This window comes from Propithecus coquereli, unplaced genomic scaffold (genome assembly GCF_000956105.1).
Source record: "Propithecus coquereli isolate 6110/MARCELLA unplaced genomic scaffold, Pcoq_1.0 Scaffold80, whole genome shotgun sequence".
NCBI classification, from domain to species: Eukaryota; Metazoa; Chordata; class Mammalia; order Primates; family Indriidae; genus Propithecus; species Propithecus coquereli.
In genome coordinates, this window is record NW_012154174.1 from 2,487,037 (window position 1) to 2,499,468 (window position 12,432).

The 12,432-nt window shown below is 57.3% G+C and overlaps 1 protein-coding gene across 1 annotated transcript in view; it reads right to left on the reverse strand.

Annotated features, from left to right (window-relative positions):
• The window catches only part of ZMIZ1 (zinc finger, MIZ-type containing 1), a 182,575-nt gene that overhangs the window by 82,968 nt on the left and 87,175 nt on the right, over positions 1-12,432 (reverse strand). The window contains exon 6 of the mRNA XM_012663351.1: positions 9,044-9,149. Coding sequence (XP_012518805.1) covers positions 9,044-9,149 — 106 coding nt within the window. The remainder of the gene's footprint in view (positions 1-9,043; positions 9,150-12,432) is intronic.

The window sequence follows — 12,432 nt, forward strand, 5'->3', positions numbered from 1 at the left end:
GCGGCACTGTGCCTGTAGGGTGACGACCCTGCGGCCCTGCATCTGCAGAGATGCTGTTCCGGCTCTTCCCTGGCGACCTGCCGAGAAGCAGGGATGGCCTGGCCCGGGCTCCAGTCCCACTTCGGCACCGGCTGAGACCCCTGCCCTACCTCTCAGAGCCTCAGTTTCTATCTTAACATGGGAACGAGCCCGCCTTAGGGATTTACGGGGCTGCACGTGGAAGGCGGGGGAAGGGCTGTGCGGTGTGCAGGGCTGCTGTCGTCTCTCACCCACGGAGCGCGAGCACTCACTCAGTTCACACCACGAGAGCAGGGACTGTTCTGCACGTATGTGTGTTCGTAGGCCCTGTGCTCAGCGTGGGGCGGGCCCGGTGCAAGAAGCTAATCATTCCTTGCCCTTACAATTCCAGTTTAAGTACTTTTTATTTCGAGAGGCATTCTCACACCCATGGCCTCATCATTCTTCCTGCAGCCATGAAGGAGAAGAAACGGTGCAGGTGCATCAGACTGAGGAAGAAACGAATGCTGAGCAGGTGCAGCCTACCCCAGACCCCGGGACCCTCATCAGGACTGTGCTCTTTGCCTAGAGCATCCTCAAGTGTGGACTAGGCAACACGGCCCACAGGATGGCTTAGGGGAACATGGGTCCCAGTGTGCTATAAACCATTGTGACATCAGCCGTCTTCCCTTCTCTGAGATGTATTTGTAAGAGGAGGGTTTCGGTTTGGTGCTCACCGGCCTTTAACCCTTTCCTAAACCCCCTCACCTCCCTTTTTAACTGGTAGAGAACTGGCCCAGCCTCCAGCCATTGGGCAGGCACCTGAGGCTGACCTCAGAGACAGGGCATGATTTCCATTGTCTTTGTCTTGGCAGTTTCTGAATGGGGCAAGGGAGAGTGGCCTACCATTTATGGCAGCAATACAAATTTCCTTTCAAAAGTACTAAGAATACAATCGTGATACGAGTGGGCCTGGGGTGTGGCAGCGATGATGAGGGTGGGATGCCCACGACAGACACGTGCAAAGTGGCTTGTTGTTGTGGGCGCTGCAGGCGCTTCCTACACGCACCCTCCGCTTACTGCGTGCACCGGGACTCCACCCGGGCATTTTCTGCCCTCACGCAGAGCTAGGTCGTGTGAGGGTTCGTCCACCCCCACCCCAAGCGGCCCTCAACCGATAACGGTGGAAAGATGGTAGGGAAATACCTCCACCTCCTCCTCGCCTCTTCGGCAGCGAAGGGGCATGTTCTAGCTGCCAGTGTTCCCGCAGGACTGAGCCCTGGGTGCCCACTCTTTTCACTGACTGCCTTCCCTTCCCCATGTCACTCCCCACTTCTCTGCTGGTGTTCTCTGGGATCCTGCTAAAGCCATGACTTGCACTGGCATCTGCACTGCGGGTGTGCGTGTGGGGGACCCAGGCGCAGACACACGTCACCTGGTTGCAATGCCTCCAGCAGCCTCCCCTGCCACAGCCCTCCTTACACCCCACCCCCGCTCACTTAGCAGATCCCTGTCCCAATGGGGTGATGGTGTGTGTGTGTGTGTGTGTGTGTGTGTGTGTGTGTGTGTGTGTCTTCCACGCTGAGCCTCTGGACTTGGGCTGCTGAGGGTCTGGGTGAGGGAAGCAGGACCATTTCGAGAGAGGTCTACCCCTGGCTCCCCTCTCATTTTGGACAGGCCTGGGGAGCAGATGCCCACTGGTTGGGCCCTGGGTGTCCCTGCACACCCCAGTTCTGTGTGTGTGTGGGGGGGGCAGGCAGGCATGAGCTAATCCTGCAGATGAGAGGGAGACAGGGAGAGTGGCCTCCCAACACGCAGAGGCCTGTCCCCTGGGGCTCTTGGGGAACCAGAGAGGGCTGTGCCAGGGAAACCGCTGAGCCAGCCAGGACCAGAGAGCTCTCTCGTCTCACTCCACCGCTGCCAAACCCAACCGAACTCTGAAGAAACCCACAACCATCGCAGCTTCTGCCTAAAAACAGAATACGTGTGTCCCCTGCAGCAAATGTGGGGGATAAAGCAAAGCGTCACACGCATCCTCATCCAGATAGATCCATTACTTACAAGCTGGCATTGCGGTATATTCCCTTCTGTTTTCTGTGCCTACATACACGTGCGTTTTGTTTTTGCACCTGGCTGAGATCATAGTGAATATACCACTTCTTTGCCCTTCTAACAATTTATATCATGACATAAGCATTTCCACGTAGTAATAATTCTTTGGAGACCTTGTTTTTCATGCCATAGAGGAGCCATTGAAATACTTAGCTTGCTTTTCCTGGGCCGGGAAGCTGTTTCCACATCTGCCCTCTCTCATTCTGGGTGTGGCACGGCCCCTCCCGACTGCTCTCTCCTGGCACCCCAGAGACCATCACAGCCGCCCCTCCCCCAATTCCTTGGCCTGGGAACACTGTGTCCACAAATCCTGTTATGTGGGCTCCTCCCACCGTCCCTTCTCTCCAAGAGCAGAGGAGGCCATCGGATCCCAGCCTCATCCCTCAGGGAGCTGGGGGAGGGGAGGAGAGCCAGGGCCACTGGGCCAGAACAACCCACTCCTTGGGCTCACTCAGGGTCACTCAGAGGGGGGTGGTTCCCTGTGCTCCAGATCTGACCGTCCTGGAAACAAATCCTGCTTCCAGCACGAGAAGCCACGAGATCTGGGTCTGTCTCTTCTCTCTCAGAGCCTCAGTTTCCTCCTGTACAAATGGGCATGCCGATAAGGGATCCACTGGCCTCTCCCACGGCACTAAATTGGCAGGAGGTGGGCGCGTGAACAGGTTTCACCCCCTAAACAGATCTGATGGCAGTCAGTTCCCAGGGGCCAGTGATGAAAGCCAGAGCCCTCCGTGGGGGAAGTGACCTGGAGCAGTGGAGACAGCCCAGCAGGAGGAAGGAAGCCAAGTCCCTCCCCCACATCCCAGCTCTGCTGAGCTCAGACGTGGGGGTGGAGGCCGGTGTCCAGGAGGAAGTCTGTCCCTGGCCTTGAAAAGGTGCCCCAGCCTGCCAGGCGGCCTGGTATTTCAAGGGCAAGGGCCCGCCCGCCTGCTGTCTCTGGGGAGCCGGCCACCGTTAACAAATCCCCTGCAATTTGCACCCACCAATCCCGCCTGCTCACTGGGCGGCCACGAGCCGTTTTTCACGCGGAGCTGCGCACAGCTTTGTCTTAGAGAGACAGCTCTGGCAGGGTGTCCCTGAATGAGGCCATTTGTCCTCCCTGGTGACGGGAAGACGGCTGCATGCTCTGGGGCGGGCAGAGGCAGAGACGGGTGGAGAGCAGCCAGGGGGGAAGCATGAAGGTGGAGATAGGAGTCACGCCACCAAGAGAGACCAGGAATGTCCCCACCACCATGGGCTCTGAGAATCCCCCATTCAGCCAGGTGGAAGGAAGCAAGGGGGCCTGCTTTCAAAGACAGAGAAACAGTGGGCTTATAACCTGTCTTCCCCCGGCTTAAGGAGTCCTGGGTAGAAGAGGTAGAAATGATCTGATTGGCTTCTGACAAAGGTGGGACACTCACTCCAGGCCCGTTGGGGTCAGGGTCATTGTCTGAGCTCTGAGGCCACTGCACAGGTTGCTATAGAAGCCCCTGGGATTGAGAGCTCTAGTGAAGTACCCGGCCTCGCCCCCGCCCCTCTCCTCCATGAGCCACAAGCCACAGGCAGGGAGGGCAAGGCAAGGGCCCAACACATTCCTCATTCTTCACCTCCCAGGCTGGCTGGGGTCCTAGGGCATGTCTTAGTCCTCCTTCTGTGATCTGCTGACATTCCCCACGGCTGTAGGCTCCTCTGGGGACTGTCAGCACATCAGGAAAACCAGACCGAGCAGATGTGTGTGCACACAAAGCAAGTGATCCTCTTTGCTTGGGTCCTGGGGCTCAGGCTGCTGTGTTGAGACGTGAGGTGAGAAACACGTCCGTCCGTCCACAGGGCTGGTTTCCAAGCGTGGGAAATGCGATGGGTGTACAACAAGAGGGAGAGAGGGGGGAGGGCACAGCACCTTTGCAACAGGTTAGCCGCTACCGCCCAGCCAGTCATGGGGATGCGGGTCCGAGATTCCCATTCAAAGGATGCCAGGTATTTGACTGGACAGTGCAGATTTCCCAAGGAGCAAATGTTTGAAACTAATATGCATTTTTAAAAAACCACCAAGCAGTTGGACCTCAGATATCCGTGGCCAGTCTCTGCGCTCTAACAACCACCCTCCACTTATCCCTAAGGAAGGCTGGCCTCTTCCTCAGTGCGGGCAGGGGCTGCCTTTTCCAGACCTGACCACTCTCGAGAGCACGACCATCCCTTTTCCAAACGCCTGCTGGAGGCCTCTCTCAGGCTGCCCTGCGGAAGCCCTGGTCCCTCATGCACCTGCTGCTCTCTCAACATTTGACTGCCAGCAGCACCCGGATGAGGGTCCAGAGCCATCACTGACCCACCTCAGGGGTCAGGAAGGGTGCTCAGAGAGGCAGGGGCCCTCAGGCGCTCCTGTTTCTGCTCCTGCCTCCTGGGACTTGGGGCAGGTCCTCCCCTTATCTGGGCCCTGGGTCGCATTCCCTATCCTATTATTGTAACATGCTACTGCTGCTCATCGGGGTCAGCTGAGGAGACAGATTTCTTCAAGCCTGGGCAGTCACTGAGGCATGCAGAGGGCTTTTGGGGACCTCGACATGGCGACTGCCTGGTGCCCGGTTCCCACGTCTCCAGCAAGTATGGGACTGCTCGGTGCTGAGGACGCTGACATGTCACTGCTGCCTGCCAAGTCGCTGAGGGCTGGCGCTGCGGGTGGGGGCGGGGGCATGCTCCGCTCTGGGGACAACCAGGGGAGCACCAAGGTGCAGAGGCTGGGCAGGTGACCTTCGGAACTGAGGTAGAGGAGGAAGCCTGGCGAGGAGGAGGGGCCTGCTTGCGCGCGTGCGCGTGCTCCGGTGCGCGCGCACTGAGGCTAAAGGCTGCACCAGAACAAAGAGCTGGGGGCTGGGCAGCTGGGCCGCGTGGAGCCGCCTGCCTGGCGGTGCTGCAGTGGCTGCGTGAGCTCCCTCCCGCGCTCTCCCCGGACACGCGCGCGCGCGCGCACACGCACGCTCCTGCTCCACGGCGGCTCACCGCCAGCTCTCCTGACAAAGCCCCGCTCCAAGCTCGCTGGCTGCATGATCTCATCCGGGCCGGCCTGGCCTCCCGACTAGGGAGACAGGGGGACGGGGCGGCAGCGGCGACAGCCACATACACACAGCAAACACAGCCACACATACACATACATAGCCACATACTACCACACATGCACACACGTACACAGCCACACATACCACACATAGACGTGCACACCCTCCCACACCCCCCCACACTACCCAGGGTCTGAGATACAGAGAAAGCCATGGGAAGGTAGAGATGGACAAGGGCAGTAGGCAGGGGAGGGACAGACAGACAGACATGCAGACACCAGAGACCTCAGAGGGAAAGGAGAGGGAGAGACTGGGGTGGAGGGAGTTGCACAAGCAAGTCAGGCAGGCAGGGAAAGACAGGAGGGTGGAGAGGCAGCGCAGGGTGGCCATGGAAGCGGGTGAGTTCTAGAACTGCAGAGGCCTTGCTGGGAATAGGCTGGGCCCAGGGGCGGGGTCCCTGTGGGTCACTCACCTACCCACAGAGCCCAGGGGGTAGAGACCAGTGGGAAGCAGCCTCCTGGGGCAGAAGGGGCCTTAGGGAGGCAGGGAGCCCTGCTGGGGAAGAGAAGGCCGGAAGGCAATGTCTACTTGGCACCCACTGTGCGCCAGGTATCCACTGGCCCCTTCCTCTCCCATGGTTGGGGATGTCATTCAGTCCTCACAGGCAGCCCGTGAGGAAGGCCCCCAAGCTGTCTTCACCACAGCTCTGAGAGGTGGGCAGCTGGAGCCACCTCTGGATCTCGGGGTCACAGCCCTGCTCCCTGTGGCCTCCACCTCTCTCCCTGCCCCTGGCAGGCCCTTCACCCCTCAAATAAAACCAGCAGCTGGAGCCTCCCCCCGCAGTCTGGACCCCTGCCTTTCCAGAAGACAGCCAAGCAGAGGGCCTGCTGGGGTCCTGAGAGCCCTGAGGCCCTACTTCTGCAGGCACAGCTTGTGAACGGCGGTCAGCCACAGCTGTCGGTGCTGACAGGGTCTGGCTCCTAGCAAGGACATTCAAGTGATGGCCAAGCCACAGGCACTGCTGTGCCTCGGTGTTCTCGGCTGCAGGGGGTATGCTGAGAGCTCATCTCGCAGGCCTGGGGAGTGTCATGTAACTTAACAGACACACGCATGGGAGAGGGCTCTATAAACTGCAGCTGGAGGAAAGAACAAATCCCTTGTTTGGGGAGAAGAAGCAATGCTGCAAATGCAGCTCAGAACCCAGGGCCTTGCTGGAGGCGCCAGAGTAACGTGCAGGGCCAGCCCAAACAGAAGCGGAGCGGCTTCCCAGACCCTGGGCCAGGAGAACAGAGGCCTCCGGCCAGCCCCAGAGTCAGCTGTGATGGAGTAAGCAGAACCCTCGGCCTGCAGCCCTGAGGCTACGAGTTCAAGTTCCAGCTCCATCACTTATGAGCTGGGTGACCTCAGGCAAGTCACGGGACCTCTCTGAGCTTCAGTTTCTTCATCCATTAATGTACATAGTACCCTGTGTCTCACAAAGCTGGGCGTTGCCACAAAACATAGGAGAACACCCAGCACATGCTAGCAAGGCAGGGGCTTAAGCAACCCCCGAGGGAGGGGCCACATAGGGACCTGAGCCTCTCCACCTCCACTGGGTTTTCCTTCTACCTCTCTGGCCACGCTTTCTCTGCTGTGGTTTTGCCTTTTAAATATCCCCTTCTTTCCACTCCACTCCACTCTTGTCTTCCTGGTCCAGCCACCATCCTCCTCACCCCCTCTCCCGGTGATTTGCCAACTGGACCCTATATCCAGGCTGTCCCCCACCTCCTGTGCAATCTGTTCTTTTGCAGCTAGAACAATCTTCATAAAAGGAAACTACAGCCATGTTCCCATTACTCTTAGGGCAAAGACCACTGCCTTCAAGACAGGCCCTCCATGTTCAGCTGCTGCTGACTTCTCTGGGCCTCAGCTCTGCCATGTAACCCCTTCCTCTAGGCTCCATATCCACTGCCTTTCTCTTAGTTCTGTCAAAAAGCCACACTCCCCTTCTACCTCAGGACCTTTGCACAGGCTACTCCCTTTACCTGCGAGATAGCTCTTCCCTTTCTTCGCCTACTCTTACTCAAACTCTGGGTCTAAAGGAAGCCTTCCTCCACCCCAGGGTGGTCTTCCCCCACCAACGCACCCATGGCACCCTTGTCTTTTTCTTCAAGGCACTTATCGTGGCTTGAACTTACACACACTCATACACACATACACACCTGCAATTATTTGATTGATGTTTTTTCTCTCCCTCTCGACCAGGAGTCAAGAAACTACAGGCTATCACTTGTTTTCATAAATAAAGTTTTATTGGAACTTGCCATAGCCATTCCTTTACGTATTGTCTATGGTTGCTTTCCTAGAGCCCACAAGGCCTTATATGTATGCCGTCGGGCCCTTTACAGAAAAAGTTTGCTCACCCCTGCTCTAGAATGTACGTTTATGGCGGCGGGACCCTTTCTGTATTGCTGCTCCTCATAACCTCAGCCCCGGCCAGGGCAGCACAGAACAGACACTTGAGAGATACACGCTTCTTTGATAAGTTATGATTTTTACCTTGGCAAAACTGTATTGACTTAAGTTATTATTAAAACTGCAGATTCCATCAGGAATAGATGTCCCTGGTAAGATTCCAAGACCGTTTTCTGGAAGTAGTTCAATACAATAGCGATATCCTGACACAGGCTGGCATGTCAAGAGTTTCAGAGCAGCTATTGGCTAATGGGGCCGTCACACTTCCCTCTGTAACTGCAGCATTACCCACGTGCATGGGCCGTAAAGGTACACCGGAAGAAGCATAAACCCGCGTTCAAGAGATTATAAATTGAGTAGATTCACGGAAACGCATCGCAAGATGTCCTTTAAAGGCGTTCATGAAGGCTGTTTCTGTACACACTCCAAAGAACTGATTGACGAATTCAGTGAAAGTGTCTGTTTTATTGTTACACAGACGAAATAACTGTTTTTTTTTTCCCTTTTTCAACTACTTGTTCTGACTCAGTAAAGAATGTTAACAATACCCAGACAAGGTGCTAGGCGCTTTTTATGTATTTCTGGAACTTACGGCGAACCCCTGCAGACCAGGTCTCATTATCATTCCTGCCTTCCCAAGGAGATAAACTGAGGCTCAGAGACCACACACTCAGCAAGTGACAGGACTAGAGAGTCACAGGTCTGTCTGGCTGAAAGCTAGCACGGCACCTGCTGCCTAAGCAAGGCTGTAGGGATGCGGCAAACGTAAAACCGGATCTTTAATGTGCTCGAAGCCCTCAGGGACAGGACGCTGCCTGGCGCCTTTGTGGCCCCCGTTTTACACGGAGTGAGGAGGCCCCGTGCCATGACAAAGCTGCAATGGAGAATATATGCAGAGCAGGCTTTTAAGAATCCCGAATATACTGATTCATTTTTTCATTTTAATTTTGTGTTTGATTTTAACTAACTTTTTTTAAATGAATGAATGACTACCGTAGAGTGTAAAGGTTAAAAATGCTGACTCCGAAGTACAGGCCTGGGCTTAAATCCCAGCTCTGCCACTTTGCAGCTGTGTGACCTTGGGAAATCTCTCCAGCGTCTCTGAGCCTCAGTTTCCTCATCTGTGAAATGGGGGTGATCACAGTGCTTATGCCCAAGGGGTCGCTGTGGCGATGGAATGAGACAGTCATGCCCTGCTTTTAGCACAGTGCCTACTGCTGGGGTGTGGTGTGCCTCGGGATCCCTGCCAGCCCTGAGGTGCCCCCTGGGGCAAGCACACTCCCCGGGAGAGACCCAGGGAGGCGCCCCACCTGTGGGCTCCAGAGCCTGGTGGGTGAGCTTCCATCCTAGACGAACGGAAGCACCAGCTGGCAGGACAGCTCTGCTTTAGGGTCTGGCTCCCCGCCCCGCCTCCCGATGACACCCGTGCAGCTCCCAACGACACCTACCGGCAGACTTTGGAGTGAACTTGTCTCGGTTTGCAGCACACACAGCCAGCAGTCTGTAGCCGAGGTCCAGGTCGAACCCCTGCTGGGCTGCCACCCGACTGACCACCTGCCGGCAAGAGGGGAGGAAGGGCAGGGTGAGTCACTGCCTTCACAAAGCCGCCGAGCCCAGAGTGGGTGGACAGGCCCGTTTTGCAGGTGACGCAGGTGAGGTGGGCAGGCGAAGGCAGAGCTGGGATTGCACCGTGTCTTGTTCAGTCGCTCAGCAAACACTTTTAAACACCTCTTCTGTGCCAGGCCCTGGGATGTCTGTCTCTGTCTTCAGGGATTTTCCACTCTCGTGATGGGCCCAACTCCAACCCCGTAGACCCTGCTGCTTTCAAGGGCTCAAATTCAGCCATGTTCTAGAAGTCGGGATGCCGTTCCACCATCTTTAGGATGGACCCAGGCCAGGGTCTCTGTTCCACCTGCCTGGCTCTTCAATCTCCCTTCCAAGTCTGAGCCCCCAGGAATTCTCCCGCCCCGCCCCCACCCCTCGCTGAGCTCCTGCACCCACTGTTGTGAGGCGCTCGCTGCCCCTTGCCACTCCCAGTGGCATCGGCATCCCACGGGGGCCTGTTAGAAATGCAGACTCTCTGGCTTAGCCCCGCCCCTCCCGAGGCCGCATCTGCACCTGGCACGAAGCACTGATTTAGAACCCGCTGCTTCCCATGGAGCTTCGGGTCAGAGCTGCCCAGTGACTGCTAAGGCTCCCTGCATGGGGCCGACACTCGCAATGCGGCTCAGTGTGCGGCTCCGTGCCAAGCACCCTGCGGCCCCTCGAACTTCAGCCTGGAAACTGCAGGACTCCCGCGCTCGGCCTGGGGTCTGTCTGCAGCGCCACGCCTGGCTCCACACCCGGAGCTTCCACGAGAGCAGGGGAGCACTCAGGGCCCCAAGGTCCCACCTGTCTCCTAGTGAATCTCACAAGCAGGAGCTAAAGGGGTGAGAGACGGGGGACTGGGAGGACTGTCAGTCCCCAAGGGGGCAATGTGGGCCCGGGGTGCTCCAGGGCCCCCAGTGGCTCTGTAGGCCCATGCCCATCTGGCTTCACTGCATCCCTACCATTCCCAGGTATCCTGAAACTGCCAGATCTGCTCCCTCCCATCCGCCTTCCTCATTAACAGCAGCAAAATAAGCTTTCCTTATTAGGAAGGAAGGACCTTGGGAAATGGAGTTTAGAAAGCAGCTGGGGCCGCCGTGACTGAGCGGGAAGGAAGCACCCAGATGTGGCGGGCTGGTGCTTCTCAGACAGCCCGCAGGGACCACCTGCTCTAGAGGCGGAGGGGCCTCGGGCTGCCAGGGGTTCGGCCTGGCCCCTGGAGCTGTCAGAACAGCTCCAGAACAGCAGGTAATGACCTGCTTGGTATCTTAGGGGCTTGTTACAGGGGCTGGGGCTAAAATGGGTGGGAAAACCTCCTCATTTACATACAGGCACTGGAGGCCCAGAGAGTGTCCCAGGTTGAATCAGAGAGGAGCCAACGGATCCCCTTTCCCAAGACCACCACGACTCTTGGAATGGCGCCCTGGGCCCTCCCCGTAGGCCGCCTCCTGGGAGTTCCCTGTGCAGGGCTAATGTCTGAGCCTGGCCGGGAGGAAAAAGGACACGGTCACGTTAGGATGTCTGCTCAGCTTCTGAGCTGCAAACAGAAGCCCCTGGCACAGAAATCGTCCACTCTCCCGGGGCCTCTTTCCCATGGCTCTACTTGTCCCTCCACATGTTCCAGAGTCACTGGGCCACCCCAGGGCAGGGGCATCCTATCGGTCTCACTGGCCAAGTAGAAAAACCCAGGTCCCTGACTCTTTATGGCCTGTCGATTATTTCTCTGGAGTGAGGAGGAAGGTTCTGGGCTGGAGAGGCCACTGGCCTCAGATGTGGACTCTGGCGCCCTCCCTCTTTGGCAGGAGAGCCGTGGGGTGGGCGCCAGCGAGCACAGATGGCCGGCGTGGACGGCGCGGCGGTGAGGCTGCTGTCCGTGGGCAACGGCGGTGCTCACCCGCGGTACTGTAATGAAGTGCCGGCTCCCAGGCGGGAGGGAAGCGTAAATGCCGTGGCCGCACCAAAGTGCCAGGTTCTCGAAGCGGCACCGCGAGGCGGGTGTTGTTATTATCTCTGCTTCACAGATGAGAAAACTGAGGTCGAGTAACAGCTCAAAGCTCTTCAGTGACAGAGCCAGGATGGGATTTCCGTGTGGGTGAAAAGTCTGTGCTCTTTCCACGACACGGCTGCTTTTTCAGCCCACAGAGGGTTAAGACCATAACTTCCTACCGCATGGAGGACCCTCAGGCCCTGGTTCAGGGCAGGAAGGCAAAAGTCCCCGTGTTTGGCCAATAGTGGCTAGTCCTGTTGCTCTGGTTTTTGAAAAAAATACTAGCTAAATTGAGCAAGAAGGGCCTGGTGCTGTGTGCAGGCTGCAAGGGCCAAGGGTGGGGGGCGGGGTGGCGGAGGAACAGGGAATGTCTGTTGGGGTAATTGGGGTAAGCTGCTCCCCTTGGTTGCCTTGTTTATAAAATGGGATGGTGATCAGCCGGGCCAGTGGCTCACGCCTGTAATCCCAGCTCTTTGGGAGGCCGAGGCAGGGGAACTGTTTGAGGCCAGGAGTTCAAGACCAAACTGGACAATATAGTAAGACTCCACCTCCACCGAAAAATTAAAAAATTAGCCAGTTGTGGTGGCACGTGCCTGTGGTTTCAGGTACTTGGGAGGCTGAAGCAGGAGGATCACTTGAGCCCAAGTGTGAGGTTGCAGTGAGCTATGATGGCACCACTACACTCTAGCCTGGGTGACAGAGCGAGACCCTGCCCACTGTGAAGGGTCTTCATAAGGATCCAAGGAAACAGTGCCCGGGAAAATACTTGGGCACTGCGGGTGTCTTCTTGTCACTGAGTCCCCTGAACCCAAGATTTCAGAAGGGTCACTGGCTCCAGCAGCCTACTTTCACTGATGAGGAAGTCGAGGCCCAGAGAGGGCAGGACCTTGCTCAAGGTCACACAGCACAGGTGTGGCAGAGTGAGCTAAGCTGAACCCCGGGACCCTAGAGTGCCTCATGTACTGCTACCCCATTGGCTTCCTCTGACCCACCCTGAAGACCCCCGGGAAAGCCCTGTGAGATGGGGTTTCACTGGCAGAGGTGGAGGGAGTGGGCTCAGTTGAGCAGCTTGTTTTTCAGAGAGGCTGCTCCCACCCCAATGGGCATGGCGCTGTTCCTGAAGGTCTCACGGGGTGCGAAGACCCCTCCCTGAGTAAGGTGAGCGGCCATGGCGCTGCTGCCCTCTGCTGGCTGCCCAGGCCCCGCTGCCTCGGCTCACTGGCCTGGCTGTCAGTCACCAGACCCCGGGAGGCAGGGGGACCT